This window comes from Tachysurus fulvidraco, chromosome 19, assembly GCF_022655615.1.
Source record: "Tachysurus fulvidraco isolate hzauxx_2018 chromosome 19, HZAU_PFXX_2.0, whole genome shotgun sequence".
In the NCBI taxonomy this organism is placed as follows: Eukaryota; Metazoa; Chordata; class Actinopteri; order Siluriformes; family Bagridae; genus Tachysurus; species Tachysurus fulvidraco.
The window spans coordinates 11,923,084-11,938,527 of record NC_062536.1 but is presented as its reverse complement, the minus strand read 5'-3'; the positions used below and the strand labels follow the sequence as shown (position 1 = coordinate 11,938,527).

The 15,444-nt window shown below is 39.3% G+C and overlaps 1 protein-coding gene across 1 annotated transcript in view; it reads right to left on the bottom strand.

Moving 5' to 3' along the window:
• Positions 1-7,591: 7,591 nt before the first annotated feature.
• The window catches only part of mdfic (MyoD family inhibitor domain containing), a 33,023-nt gene continuing 25,170 nt past the window's right edge, over positions 7,592-15,444 (bottom strand). The window contains exon 5 of the mRNA XM_047804003.1: positions 7,592-7,794. Within this exon, the coding sequence (XP_047659959.1) occupies positions 7,607-7,794 (188 nt within the window). The 3' untranslated portion in view covers positions 7,592-7,606. The remainder of the gene's footprint in view (positions 7,795-15,444) is intronic.

Here is a 15,444-nt window from a genome sequence, read left to right as displayed (position 1 = left end):
GAGAGAGAGAGAGAGAGAGAGAGAGTAAGCCAGTGGAAGGACTCTGACAGACTCTGAGCCGCTATGACAGGCCAGTGCTTCACTTCACAACTTTCTCTCTCCTTCCTGCGCTCCTCCATTGCTGTGTGAGATGCCGTAAGCAGCAGTGGTTGTGCAAATGAATGTGACACAGTGCACACACACACACACACACACACACTCACACACACACACACACACACGCACACACACTCACACACACAGACACGCACACACACACCACTAGAAGACTAAAAACTCCGTATAAAAAACAGAGTGGTTAGCTGAGTCTAGGTCAAGCGACGGTATGGACAGTTGTAAGGTCATAGATATTAACGAGCGAGTTCACTCTACGTTCATCCTCCTGTCAAGCTGTGAACTTTAACAGTACTAAAATTTGTTAGATTTTTGACAAAGATCCATAACTCCAATGAAGGTCTGCTGCATCAAATAACTAGATTACAATATATTAGTTGATTATTAAATAATCCTGAAAATAATCCTGTATCAAGGCACTGAATGATACAGACAGATTGGTTTGAAGCACTTCTGCGGTTCACCACTATACTGTATATTAAACGTAGATTTAAAGGTAGATTTCTATGGGTTTATATTCAATTTGCATAGTACATAGTTTGAAAGCATTATGGCACACTATAGGGCCAAAAGTATGTGTACTTTTTACTCTCTGCTCTTCTTTGAAAGCGTTCCATTATATTTCAGAGCGTGGCAGTGTGCAATAGTGGGGTCAAGCACTGACTCAAGTTCTTCTGCATCAACACTGGCAAACCATGTCTTAATGGTCCTCACATTGTCATGCTGGAACATGTTTGCACAGTTAATCCACTAGAGATGAGAAATACTAAAAAAAAAATCAGAAATTAGTAAAGTCAATCTAATTCAGACGATAAGATATGCTAGCCTGCAGATTACTTTAAAATGCTAATCCCCATAGTTATAGCAGGTAAATAGTGCAACATACCCTCAACAGACTGTACCGTCAGTTTAAGATACAGATTTGCTCTTCTGTATTTCCTGTTCACTGCAGCAAGGAATAAATATGGTAAAAGAGTATGCAAGTACCCATATATCTAGCATAGAAAACAGCAAAGCCCCTACGATAACAGGTATTCTTTCGGCAATGCAGTTTTCACCTGCCATTAAAACCATTCTCTTTAACAGTATAGGGTACCATTACCATGGGAATCTGAGGAGAGTGTGGCATCGGAATCTTTACAAGTGACTGACAGAGTAATCTACCAACCACAACCTACTTACATAAGCAAGCGAAATCAGCTTTACATTATCCTGTATACTTTTAACAGTGTTTGTTTGAAGTCTTAGCTAAAGTTATCACACGGTTCACCTTAGATTGTTGTTACTTTACAAATCAGTAAGATTTCAGATCTAGCATTTTCTGCATATATCAACAACCATACCTGATTGGGCCTTAAAAAGGAACAGTGACAGCAATGTAACATATGATCAAACAGTTTTATCCTGATGGGAGGGGTCTGTACCAGAATGTCCCCACCCCCAGTTTTCAAGGCAGGAGGGCTTACTGAACGGTTTGGGGAGTAAAAAAATATGTAAATCATATGTTATGTCCTTCACCGTGACCAGATCTCAACTTGAATGAACACCTATGGGAAATTTTGGACTGACAGTTTAGACAGCAATCATCAAATATGTATCTTAAGAAAAATGACGTTCATCCTTTCAGTACATTTCCAGAGAATTGTAGAGTGTATACCAAGGGGTACTGAAGCTGGTGCGGTGACTTGTGGTGGCCCGACACCTTATGTTGATTCATCTATATGTCACATGTATGTATACAGTATACATGTGCTTTAAATATACCTCTATGGCAAATACTTACATAGACATACAGATTTCATAACTTTCTAACACTCTTCACACACACACACACACACACACACACACACACACACACACACACACACACACACACACACACACACACACACACACACATTTCCAAAACATCTAAGCAATTGAACAGAAGTGCCTGAAGTATTTTAAGTACTTTATCCTTAGTGCTTCATTGGCCAAAGCGAATGCAAATGACATGCCAGTCAAATCACCACAGAGGCACTGGAAATGCTTGGAGCCTGTTTAAAAAGACAGACACATATCTGTGGTTTACAACACTCCATAAGAGTAGCGAGAGGAGAATAAGAAAGACAAACTCTAAAGATGTTTTTGAAGCTAGCAGAAGCTCCACAAGGGGATTCCATGCACTCATCATCTTGTTTAGAGTGCATTAGCAGGCGGCTCCTTCGTTTCCTTCGCTCTAGTTTTCTTGTTGTTGGGGTGGAGTGTCCTGAGGCAATAACAGCCCCCCCTCACAGCTTTATTCAGCAACGCACAGGGGCCTAGTTTTTCATTGCTAAAGCATGAAATCATCACCGAATGCACCAACAAGAGTCACTTCTGCCACCGCCACTCATATATCAAGCTCTAAATGCATTTAAACTCCCGTGTAGTGGATGTACAGGAGTGTGTTTACCATCACATTATTGTACACCAGAGCCAGACCCTGATATCAGTCTTCAGTTATAATAGGCCTGTGTGAATTTTTACTCAGGCACACAGATCATCATAGTTGGTAAATGCAAAAAAACATTCATCATCACTAAACGTTTTATCCTGGTCAGGTCAGGATCCGGGTGGATTTGCAGAACATTGGATGTAAGGTGGGGATATATATATATATATATCACTTCAGTTGCTTATGTTCATCATTAATTCTGTAACATTGAGTCTGTAACACTGATCTTATTTATGTGTGCATGTAAGCCGCTTGAACTTCCATGCTACTGACTACTGAAAACTACTAATCCGGTATTCTTTCATTCTATCATCTAGTGGCCTGAAATTTTATCACCATTCTCTCTTCCAGCGACTTCACATTCAAAGTAAAGCCCTCGTTTGAGGACGGTTACTCCTACAAACTCAACATGAGGCCATTTCACAGCACTGACAACAGAGCCATGCAAAATGGATGACAAGAGCAAAGCACACATAACAAACTAAAGCCATGTTAAAAATGATTCTCTCCTTCAATAATGAATCACCACCAGCATGGCATCAACATTCGGAGAACAAGAAAATAAGTCAGGCTCTCTGGGAACAAAACTTCTATATTTAATCTGGGAGAAGAAGAAAAAAGGAGCTTGCATAAAAAGTACTGAAAAACAGAATGCATCACAAGTTCTGTGGCATGCAAATTGCCTCCCGGATATACTCTAAGCTTATCTGTCCTTGTCTTTGTGATTGACAGGATTTTTTTAATGTGCAGATTATAAATATTTATAATTGGGTTGATATTGGCAGCCCACTGTTGCCAACTGCATCTATTGAACTAAGGAAGGCAGAAAGACAGACAGAGAACTCTAAAATCTTGGAGCACAATATGGCATGCAGATGGCACAGGGCTGCAATAAATAAGCCAGGCTTCTGAGCGCTGCCACTTTTTTTTCTCCCAGGAGTTAATGAGTGTAGCTATTTCAGTTTTGAGCTGTCAGTGTTGATGCGCACTGTCCTCAGCGGACTGAGCAGCGTTCCATAGGTTCAGGTGAAAGTCAACATAAGCTTTCCAGCACTCTATAAAGGGAAGTGACAGAAGAGGAGGACAGAGGTTGTGAATTTGGACACTGAAACATTCCTGGGAATGCTAAGGAACAGGCATTATGGCTGGATATACTGGCCAATGAGCTCACGTTCTTGCGTGTCTTACATAAGCACTAAAGTATACAGAGCCTGACGGGGGCAACTCCCTCTTCGTTCCCTCTATCCAACCTCTACAGAGTCATCCAACATCAATATCCCTGCACTGTAAAAGAGTTCGTACCCTCGCTGAACACTGCAGCAGGGCAGGGCTCTAAACAGTGGGCAGTATTCTTCTGTACGTCTGCAAAGGGTGAGGAATTTGGACGTAGCCACAATGGCTTCATTATTCTGCTGTGGCTGAGCCTGCTGTGAGCTTGCTGTGAACAGCTGTCAGCTGCCCTGTCTACCTCTACCACTATGCACAGAGCTGCGAGAGGGAGGAAGAAAAGGCAGAGAGAGAAATAAGGTGGGAGAGAGAGAGAGAGAGAGAGAGAGAGAGAGAGAGCACTCGACTACAGAAGAAAGCACCTTCTTTTGCCACAAACATTTCCCTGTGAAAGAGAAACCAAATCTCAGATACAATAAATCACCAATACGTCTCTGCAGGATGATGAATTTGAACTGGACTTTACATCTCCAGATTGTAACAATGACCGAAAAACGATATTATGCAGTTCAGCATGTAATTGAAATCACTTCATCTGTTTGGTTTCTTTTTATGATATTACTCCAAATGTATTTAATTGATTTGAGTTTATTTTCATACAATATTAAGCAGGGTGTCCCACAGATCCAGCACGACAACTACAAATAGTTTTTAAATTTCAAACAAAAGTTCTTATTTAGACATTTCCTGAGTATTTGGATTTTTTATTTGGATTTGCTCCACCTAAAATACACTGGAATTGGTCAAAATATGCATGAACTCTATAATGCTAGACATGCGACTTCTGCAGCATATTTTATATACATATATATACACTGAGAATATTTACAATGTAGTTTATGTTCTACCATATTTTGGGTACCTCCACTGAAACACACAGCTGATGAAGGACTTTTAGTCTGAAATGTCAGGTTTCTTTGTGTTTTCTGATATTGTACAATTTATTTTATCCTTGTGCATTCTATTACATGACTTTTTATCATTCATTTCCACTACTTGAGTGTATAACATGTGTATTTTATTTTCATCATTAAAACTACTTTTTAACATCTTTTCAGAAGCTGTTCTGTAGAACCCGGATTAACTGGCCATCATAAAAGGATGTATTACAGAGTGTGTTTCATATCATATATTATTTCTGCACTGCTTTACCTACAAATAACATAGAATCAAGCCTACAAACTCTCCAGGCTTTTTACCTTGATGAATATGAAATATTCCATTTTTCCATCAGTATGTACATATGAAGTGACTCACTCTTTGTATCCTACATAATAAATCTCCCTATTGAAATTCTTCAGTAAACTCATAGGCAAACATAATGCTGGGGAAACTAGTATATAAATTATGCAACCAAAACATAAACAGAGCATATTCACCATCACAACACGGACTATTTTCCTTTGTCTTTGTCACACACACTTTATTAAATCTCACAGGGTGTTTGAATTTAATGTGAGCATGAAATACAAACCCTTCAAGCAGATTAAATTCAGAATCAAGCTGGCCATGTAAATGATGTGACGACAGGGGGCCCGGTGCAATTAGCATGCAGGCTACTGCTAGTGCAATTAGGCAAAACAGACAGCTACAGCATAGGGGCCAGGGACAAGGAGGAAAAGACAGCATTTCCATATTACTCCAAAGGACAGAAGGTGGATGTTGGAGAGAGAGAGAGAGAGAGAGAGAGAGAGAGAGAGAGAGAGAGAGAGAGAGAGAGAGAGAGAGAGAGAGAGAGAGAGAGAGAGAGAGAGAGAGAGAGAGAGAGAGAGAGAGAGAGAGAGAGATTGGGAGGAAGAGAGAGTTTAGACTAGACACAAAAAACAGCTTGTTCTGAAATCCTGAATTTAACAGAATTTTACAAGCTGAAACAGAGCCAAATCTCACAAACGAGGAGAAATGGAAACAAACAACCATTCACTGTTGCTAAGGGGTAAATTACAAACATTTGTGGGTGAAAACCGCTAAAGAGGAAATACTTCACGGGAAACGACCATTTATGCAAATCGTTCAGGTGAATTTGTCAGCGTGCCAAGATGAAAAAAAAGCAGTGGAAAAACCACCTAGAGAAATAAACTAGGATAAATCAGCTAAAGGAGCATGACACGTAACACAGTCCTCTGAAACTGCAGCAAATCTAAACAGAGAGCGTCTCAGAACTTTTTTTTTTTAAATTGTAGATAATTCAAACAAAACAGAAGAGAAGAAATCAGGTTTGTTTTCCATCCCAGAAGACCAGATAACTCTATGTGTCCATGTGTATGGAGAAGGGGTAAGTATGGACGAGCGCACTGCTGGAGTGTGTTCATAGGTCATGCTCCTGATATCACGGTGACAGCTTATTGTCAAATGTTAGGCCGAAATCTTGGCACCATTTTACAATGCATGTTTTATTAATGTGGACAACTGCCATGGAGAACAGCATAAGATGCCCCGTTGCCTGACTGGTAGTGCTGGCGAGTCGTGTGATCTCCCATTGGGTTGAGTGGCTTTAGCCTTGGGGCTTAAACACACTCACACTCCCACAGCTCACCTCTTACCACGTGACTACCTGTCAACCCCGAGACAATTGTGCTGCTCGGCTAACAGCTGAGGTCCGGCACACACACACACACACACACACACACACACACACACACACACACACACACACACACACACACACACACACACACACACAAAGCCACCCACACCTGAAGTGCTTTTAATGGGGCATGTAGTCACAATGGCAGAGTTCTCCTACATGTCTAACCTTTCTGCTGCTTATCCTAGTTGGCCGGTTCTCATCTGACATCTATTATGATATGATCCTGGCTCAAGGCTGAGCTAACATTTATAGCACAGAAGCAAAGAAAGGGCTAAACCTAAGTACCAACCCCTTAAAGTCATCAGAATGAAACTCAGTACTGACAATACAGTCAGCTAGAAAGAATACGCCTTGCATCTAATAATCTGCCATGCATCTAATTAATGACTATAAAAAGAAGAAGGCATATTTAAGACATATGGGGCTGACAAGTCTTTGAAAAGGAGAAGATAAACATCACAAAAATTCTACTGCCACACTCTTACACACTCTCTCTCTCTCTCTCTCTCTCTCTCTCTCTCACACACACACACACACACACGGCTTAAAGGAAGAGAAAGCAAAGTAGCCGCGACATCCTGGCATTCACTTAAACACACCACACACAGAAAGAGGATCTCAGAACTTCCCCTTTCCATCCACCAGGAAGCACATGGTTCCTTAACTTTAACTAACTCAAATAATCACTGCAGTCAGTTGAGCACAAAACAATCCTGTGTAAATAGCAAATGAAAATCACTTACACATGTATCTCCATGAAACTCTTCTAAACAGTGTTTAACCAGTAAACACAGAAATCACAACAATATTCATAGCTCTACGGTTGTGAGATCAATACAAGTTAGAGCTGCATGATTGCTTGAAACAGGAATTAACTAGAAACTGAATTAGTAGCCCATTTCTATTGCACTAGGCGGAACCTCTCTGTAAAAGCAGCTGTTACTTAGTATAAATCTTAAATCCTATTTATGTGCCAACAGGAACTTGTGCACCACTTTTGTGTGAAAATCAGTCTTAATAAACAAGTTCTATACTTAAGTGAGACAGCACGTGCAACCCTGGCTCCAGTTTGTTCATTCAGGTTATAGATGTAGTCATTGTTTAATAGCTGTTTAATAGTTTAATGACCAATTTAACATACAGTATGGTAAGAGAGGACATAGGAGTTTTGTGGTTAGCACAGTTGATGTAAATTTCCAGGATCAAGGGTTCGAGAAAACAAGAAGCATGTTCAAAGACAAACAATGTAGGATTACTGACATATCCAAAAATCCCATTGTGTGTGTGTGTGCGTGTGTGTGTGTGTGAGGAAGAGAGAGGTTAGTCCTTGCATGGTGTTGGCACTTTGTCCAGGGCATCCCCTGGGATAGGCTCCAGTTTCCCAAAGATCCTGTGTAGGATAAGATGTACAGTACAAAGATGGCTTAAACAGGTTCAGTAAAAAATGGTTATTCAGAACAAAATGATGATATCTCAAGTCTTCCCTTTTTATTTAGAAGACAAGGGGATTCAGGTGTGTGAAGGAGGTCATACAATACAACATCTATGCTCAATGGTCACAGTAAATAAGGAAGAGGTGGTACTCTGTTCTATGCCACTGTTGAATGATTGGGGAGTCAATGCTACCATAACACACACAACTCTGTGTTGCCCTACACCAATCATCACTGTTTGTGCAAAATGTATAAACTTCTACAGAGCTCTGTGTCATTCTGTAACATATGTGAAACTAAACTCTAGACACTACTTGTCTGTGATCTGACAAGTACAAACAGCCCTAAAAGAGACTCATAGTTAAGAAGATTGCGCTACAAGACCATTTAGGCCGCATCAAATGAGGTCCAGCAATGAGAGCCCTTGTGAAGTGTATTATTTGTATGACTCGACTGTCTAGAAAAAGCTCTTCAGAGACACAGCTTGTTGTGAAACTGCAGTCTGGTGATGAGGTGTTAAGAGAAAAAGAAATCAAGAAGCTGTGTGTTGTGAGGTAGAAAACGTATCTGTGGGTAAACAGCTAATCGGCTTTAAACAGATGATGGCAGCAGCCCTCGTTCATCCCACGAGTGTTTTCACACTTCTAGATCCAAACACGAATGAGTTAAGTAGTCTGAAAAAACGGAAACAAAGACGCAATACGATAATGTCACAAACAACAGAGAAGATAAAGATATGGGGTTAATAATGAAGTAGAACAAATAAAGAAGTATCAAACAATTTTGGTCTAACATGCCTGTAGGTGCAAAAAAAAACAAACAAAAAAACAAAACAACCAAAAACAATAAAGCAGCTTGTGCAAACTGTTTTCATCTTCAATGTCAGGGAAAGCCAGTGAAACAAAAGCTTTCACTAACAAAGCTTTCCACTGAGACTTGACACTGGTGTTAGTATCTATTTACATACTGAAAATGCACTGGCAGCAATTTGCATAATGTTTTTTGTAGCCCTGTGCTCTGGGGAACGGCATTGTAACATATTGATGCTTAATGAACTCTGAAAAAAATTGATTTTCCACAGAGTAAATTAAGAAATGCATTATAGCTGTTAAAGCAATCTTTTGGGAAATCGAAGCCTTCCACCGCTAAACTATGCTTGATAAGTAATAAATTACACGTTACAGTTATTTGCTTTAATTCATGCTAATTTTGCCCAATTAATGTATCACCGTAGCTCTGCAGTCTGCCACAAGAGGTTTAATTATTATCTTGCTTTTTTTTTGTCCGTATGTTTGTGTTTCCTGTTTGTACTGGATGCATGCATAATCACATATACCCTAAAGTATATTTGAAGTTATATGCATATTTGAGAACGAATGCCAGCAAGTGGTAATCGCTAACTGTATGTGTGTTTATTGTTCTTCACTATATAATAGATCACTTGGACATAATACACATTTAAATGGAGCTGAAACAAAAAGCATCACATCTATGCATCTGGTGTCTAAAATCAAATGAAAGCAATATTCATATAGTTATGATAAATATGCTGACAAACATATTTTGAACACGCTATTATACTGATATTTTCCAGTAAAGAAACCTAGGTCAGACTTTGTGTGTGTGTGTGTGTGTGTGTGTGTGTGTGTGTGTGCGTGCGTGCGTGCGTGCGTGCGTGCGTGCGTGCGTGCGTGCGTGCGTGTGTGTGTGTAAGCTGTTTTTTTTCCTGTGTGTGGCTCAGACAGGACATGGCTCTTCCTCCTTCCACACAGTGATGACACACTGTTTACACGCCTTGAGACTCTGCTGTCCTATCAGGCCTCTCTGATGCCACTTTTCCATTCAATCAGGATGTGTGCATGTGGCAGCTTGACACACACATGGAACACGGTAAACCTCTCACCCTGAGGCTCAACTCTCCGTTTCTGGAGATGTTTCTCATGAAATCAAAGCTGGAGAAAAACAAACAGTAGATTTCCTTCAGAGAAGTAAGAAGCCACAAACATTCATTGCTGGAAAGGAAACTTCACACCACATGAATGTCAGGGACTGTTCAGGACAGCCCATTTTACAGCCCTATCAATGACTTCATATATCAAATAAATCCCGCTGCCATACGCACCTCTAAAAAAAAACGGAACGCTCTCCCAAAATCTGGCACTGATGCTGGAAAAAGTTACTCCTTAATCAGCCTTTTCTTCCTCCTGCTACAGTAGATTTCTTTACCTCCGCAACCCGGATATTTCACCCCATCTTTACACTCTTGGTGACAACTAAAAGTATACAGAGAGCACAGTATATTACTATTCCAACTCTTTTCACCAAACAAAAAAAAAGAAAAGAGAAAGAATAAAACTACGTCCCCTTTTCTAATAGATGGCCAGTGTTCGCTATTCCGCTCACACTCATAGTAAAAAGCTTAAGCGCTGCTGGTTTTTCCACTAAATTAGAGAAAACAAAATCTCCTGATTAGTCAGTTAAGAGCCACATTAGCTCAGGAGTTAATTAAAAGATAGGGCACAGTCTTTAACAATATGCTAAGGCAGAGTGTTTAAACAGGAGACTGAACAAATGGTGCTTATTAAAACTTACTGTGAGTCACTTGACACTTAACATAGCTGTACCTAGAGCTACACAAACAGATTGTCAGGCTGTGGCGCTCCCTGAACCCATCTATGCTAATATTCTGGAGACAGCGAGGAGAAGTACCACACGTCAACAGCTGGCACCACAGGATGTAAATGCTTACAAAAGCAGCACCTAAGCTACGTCAATTACTGAAACAAAAACACACCCACGCACACTCTTTAACCTCCGCCAGCACCGCTGTCATTAATTCAGTGTTACCAGCTTAACAATTATCGAATTAACAAACCTCTTATGATACAACGAACAAATGAACTAATCGCGTATGATACATTTTTCGGATTATCCTGGGACGTACTTTATACTGAACATAAAGCAAGTTTGCATGTAGACTCACCAGCCACTTTATTAGGAATACCTGTACAATCAGCCAGTTGAAACGCAGCAGCAGAACAATTTAGTTAGTGTTACAGCAAACATCCGAATGAGGAAAAATCAGGTGTCGGTGACTTTACCCGTTACATGGCTGTTGGTGAGAGATGGACTGTATTTGGTATTTCAGAAACCGTTAGCTTTATGAGATTTTCGCACACAACATTCATAAACATAGAACAATCAGTGAGCTGAAAAAGAATATCAGAAAACACAACACCTTGAGGTGGATGAGCAGCAACTACAGAAGGACACATCAAGTCTACCCAAAACAAGAAGGCTATCATCCGAACTAGACAATCTAAATGTTGGAACAAGAACATTTTACTTTAGGTAATTAAACTAATCTGAAACATGAATTCTTATGATAAATTGCTTGAAATCATGACACACCTTCTGGTTTGTATTATATACTGTACAGTATTAAAGTGTACTAATGCTTGGCTATAACATCATAGTGCATTCTAAATATTTCCAAAAATAGTGATAAATGGATATAGAATATAAATTCGATGGAGCATCCCTTCAATCTTTCTGCAAGTTCTGTATCGGCATTTTTTCCCCCCGACACACACAAAACAGCAAGATGGTGCCAGTGCCCTGAGAGCTGATAGTCTCTGCACTGAGACATCACAGTTCACTGCCTGTGTTGCCATATCAGCGTCACTTACTATCCAGAACAATGCGACAGCTGACAGCTTGCACAGAGAATCAACCCGCTAAGCTGAATTATTTCTGCCACGTGTTAATTTATTAACAACCTGTGCATGCTCTAATGTAGTGAATTTGCATATACATTTTTAACCTGGAAGTAAGATCATGAATATTCCTCAGGCAGCCAAGCACTTCTCTTTGTTAGTCACTTTTGATTCATAAGACAGTGAGAGGGAGAAGAAGAAAAGTCACAACTACTATATCTCCTGCAGGGCCTGTATTCTTGCAGGGCAAATAACACTTTCATATACAGAATGGTTAATGAAATATCGGGTGAAACTATTATTATTAGTCGTAGAAGTCGAACAAGTATAATGTAAATAGGATGTTCTAATGAATAACGTATAATGAAAACAGTGTTTGTATGCTACGTTGTGGATATAGATGTTCTCAGACACCCTCGACTAGCATGTGTAGAGGAGTGTTTTGAGACAGAATAAAGCTACATAATTTGTATGGGCTGCACTCCTAAGGTATCAGGACAAGAAGAGTTATTCCTAGGAGACGACTCTACAGGTTCCTCTCCTCTGCACCTGTGAAGTTTCTTGTGTACGCTCTTCATTTTGCACAGAGATGCAATGCTTAGCCCTGAACATAAATAATACACTGCCTTCCAGCTGCAACACACTTGTCAGTACAACAGACTGCTTTTGAATGCTGAGTACACAAGACAAACAGGGACACAAAAAAACAGATGAGCCTATTGTCTGAAGAAACAAGCGCGACAAGCTAATAAATTAATAGAACACGTAACGTTATTATGGCTGTGGGTGCTACTCGTGGTAATTGCTATTCTTATTTATTTATCCTTGCAGCGCGGCTCTACTGAGAATATAACTGTCTGTGAATGTTAGTAGGCTTTAGTTAACAGTATTGTAGAATTTGATAAGCAGATCTAACATACTGTACTCGCAGTGGGCGATATGTAAGGAATAAAACATGACAGGCATGCTGTTATAAAAAAATAATCATCAAAAGGTTTGGTGTGATGCAACCCAGCGTGAAGTGGAATTATTGCTACTAGCTCGAAGCTGATTATTTTTCTTGTAAACACCACTGCAATCCGGACATTTACAGAATAAGCAATCACTTACGTTATAGCAGCTATAAAAAGCCGTTCTTTCACCAACCTCTCTTGATTTTAATAAGACAGAAATATGCAACTTGCCAATTTACAAAGAGGCACAAAAAAAAAAATGAAAGTCATCTCACTGGAAGCCCTTCGTGTGGTGTAAAAAGTACTAAAGGTTGTTACAAAGCACTGTAACTGACACTGGAGACTCTTTCCATAAATTTGTAATAAACACATCTCCACAGAAAACTTTATGTCATCAATTTCACTTTTCTCACTGATGTGGAGCATCTTTCCTACAAGTCTCATACAACTACGGCATAAATACAGTCATGTTTCAGAATGAGCAGATTACTGTAATGTAGAAGAAGGAATGACTCAACATTGACTAACACCTTCTGACCAATCAGAACTGAGAGTTCAACGGTGCTGTGGAATGAGGAAAAAATATTGCATATGTGTCATATCACGGCATCTTATTTTAATTTTTTTCAGCATGCTTTCTTTTTATTTATTATTGTCACGGTTATATTATTACAGGAAAGAGAAAGTTTTTGCTTCCTGACAGCTATAAAATTGAGGATACCTGCGAGAGTTAAATCACAATATCATGTTGTTTTGTCATATTCCTCAGCACTATTTTATTCCCCAGCATAATTCATGTGTTCATGTGGGAAGAAGTCTTCCTCAATAAGTTCATTAAGCTAATCTATACCTAATCTAACATGCTTCTAATTCACATTCAAAAATTTAGTCTTATTTCCACAAGTCACTGCTTCCACATGTAACTTTACACTAAATGAATGAAGTTACAGTAAAAAATACTAAAATGTCTTAACTCTGCTATACAACTGACACAATAGCTCATTAACAGTGTCTACGGTTCAAAAGTACATTCTATACAAAGTACAGTATGTTACACTGATCACACTGTCTATCTGGTCTATCTGTAGTATAGTATAGCAGTGATTTGACTTAAATAGTCGTTTCCGTCCCTCAGAATGACCCGAGGCTGTCCAAGCCCTTCATTTAAGTGATGTTAAGAGCAAACAATCAAACCACTGCTTTGGTTTCCACAACACCTCTGTATAAGCGAATGACAAAAAGTGAAGCTGACATCTAATTTATAGCTCAAGGGCTGCATACAAGTAAATAAACAGGGACTTCCGCTTCACATGTCCTGTCCAATTTGCCTCTCCAATGAAGCAAAGAATTTACAAAGAGAGAAAAAAGTTGAAGGTGTAACTGTGACCTAATGTTTTACTAATAGAATGGACGATCTCCTCTGCCTCATACATCCATTATTCCTTAAACACACACACACAATACTGATCCATGCATTCTTTCAGCATCCAAGCTTCCAACATTCACGCATATGCATGTGCTGAGAATTATAATACAGCAGCACCTTTAAGGAAGACTGCATGAAAAGAAAAACTATGTTCAGCATATATCAGAATCTGCTGCTCTTTCTGTCTCAAAGTGCTAGACTTCAAAAGGCTAAAAACTTTAAAAATCGCTCTGTGCCTCGTCTGTGGATGGTGTTTTTTCTTTCCTGATCTCACTCAGTGCCGACTGCTGTCATTACATCTCTGTGGTGCTGCTCCCTGCTAAAGTAAGATTACATATTACACTGTGCTCTCATAAAGCAGCACAGATTTTGTGGAAAGGGTCTTTAAATATTTAAGGAGTGAATACAGTAACACACTGCTGTGACAGCGAGACACAAATCTGCAACCTGGATGTATCATTTGCATTTCATTTGCTCTGTTTGTTTCAGTTAATCATTTCTAAACTCTAAATTTCCTGTTAGAAGTCAGAATAAATGAACAAACACTATGGTTGTTTGCCATAAGATGTCTTCAGTGAGCAAGCTTGGATAACTCTGCCTGGAATCCCACTTACATTACATTCTGTAAAAGTGTTATTAAACAGAGGCTGTGGACTTATTTTCGTATGACTTTCTGAACGGGAACGATGGTATACATACGCTGTTTTATTTAGTATACGTAATGTTTGTGGATAAAGATTTCAATTCAGATTTTCAAAATGAATTACAAATAAACACGAAGCAGAAAAAACCCACTCAGGTTCCTTGTCAGTCAGTTAATCTACTCGGATAATGACCCAGATAGCTTTGTAAAATTGTCTGTATGCATGCAGGCATTATGAGGAAACTGTAAGAAATTACAGATAAATGTAATCAGATTTCACTTCAAGATACACATCGAAAAGAGCTCATTCCTAAAAATGCTTACATATCATAAGGTAATACGTTTAGAACTCTTAATAAATTAATTTGATTCAATCATTAGTAGCGGGGGCAGCAGAAGGACATCAAGAATTGCCACTAACAAAGGGTCTACGTGACCGCGATTACCATTTAAAGTGATTATTTGGTTGATACCAATTGTAACAATACCAATACAAGGTGTACATTACCATGATTAACATTTAAAGACATCCGGCTAGACAACAAGGTGTATCCCAGCCATTTGGGAGAAGCTCAGTTCTTATGCTCTATACACATTCAAAGCGGAACCTCATTTAAAGTACAAAAAGGGAAAACAGTATAAAATGCTTGAGCAGGATTTGCTCTGGGTTCTTACTGACTCCGATGAACCCAAAATACTTCGTGTATTTTGTCACTGCTATACTGGAATAAACTTCTTGTTCTTCATTAAGATCTTCACCCTTATCATTTTATTTTCATACAAACCTGGAGAGATTAATTGACAGTGACATTACTTGAACTCTATTTTTTCCTTCTTGTCTTTGCTAAACTTACTGTGCTGATGGACCT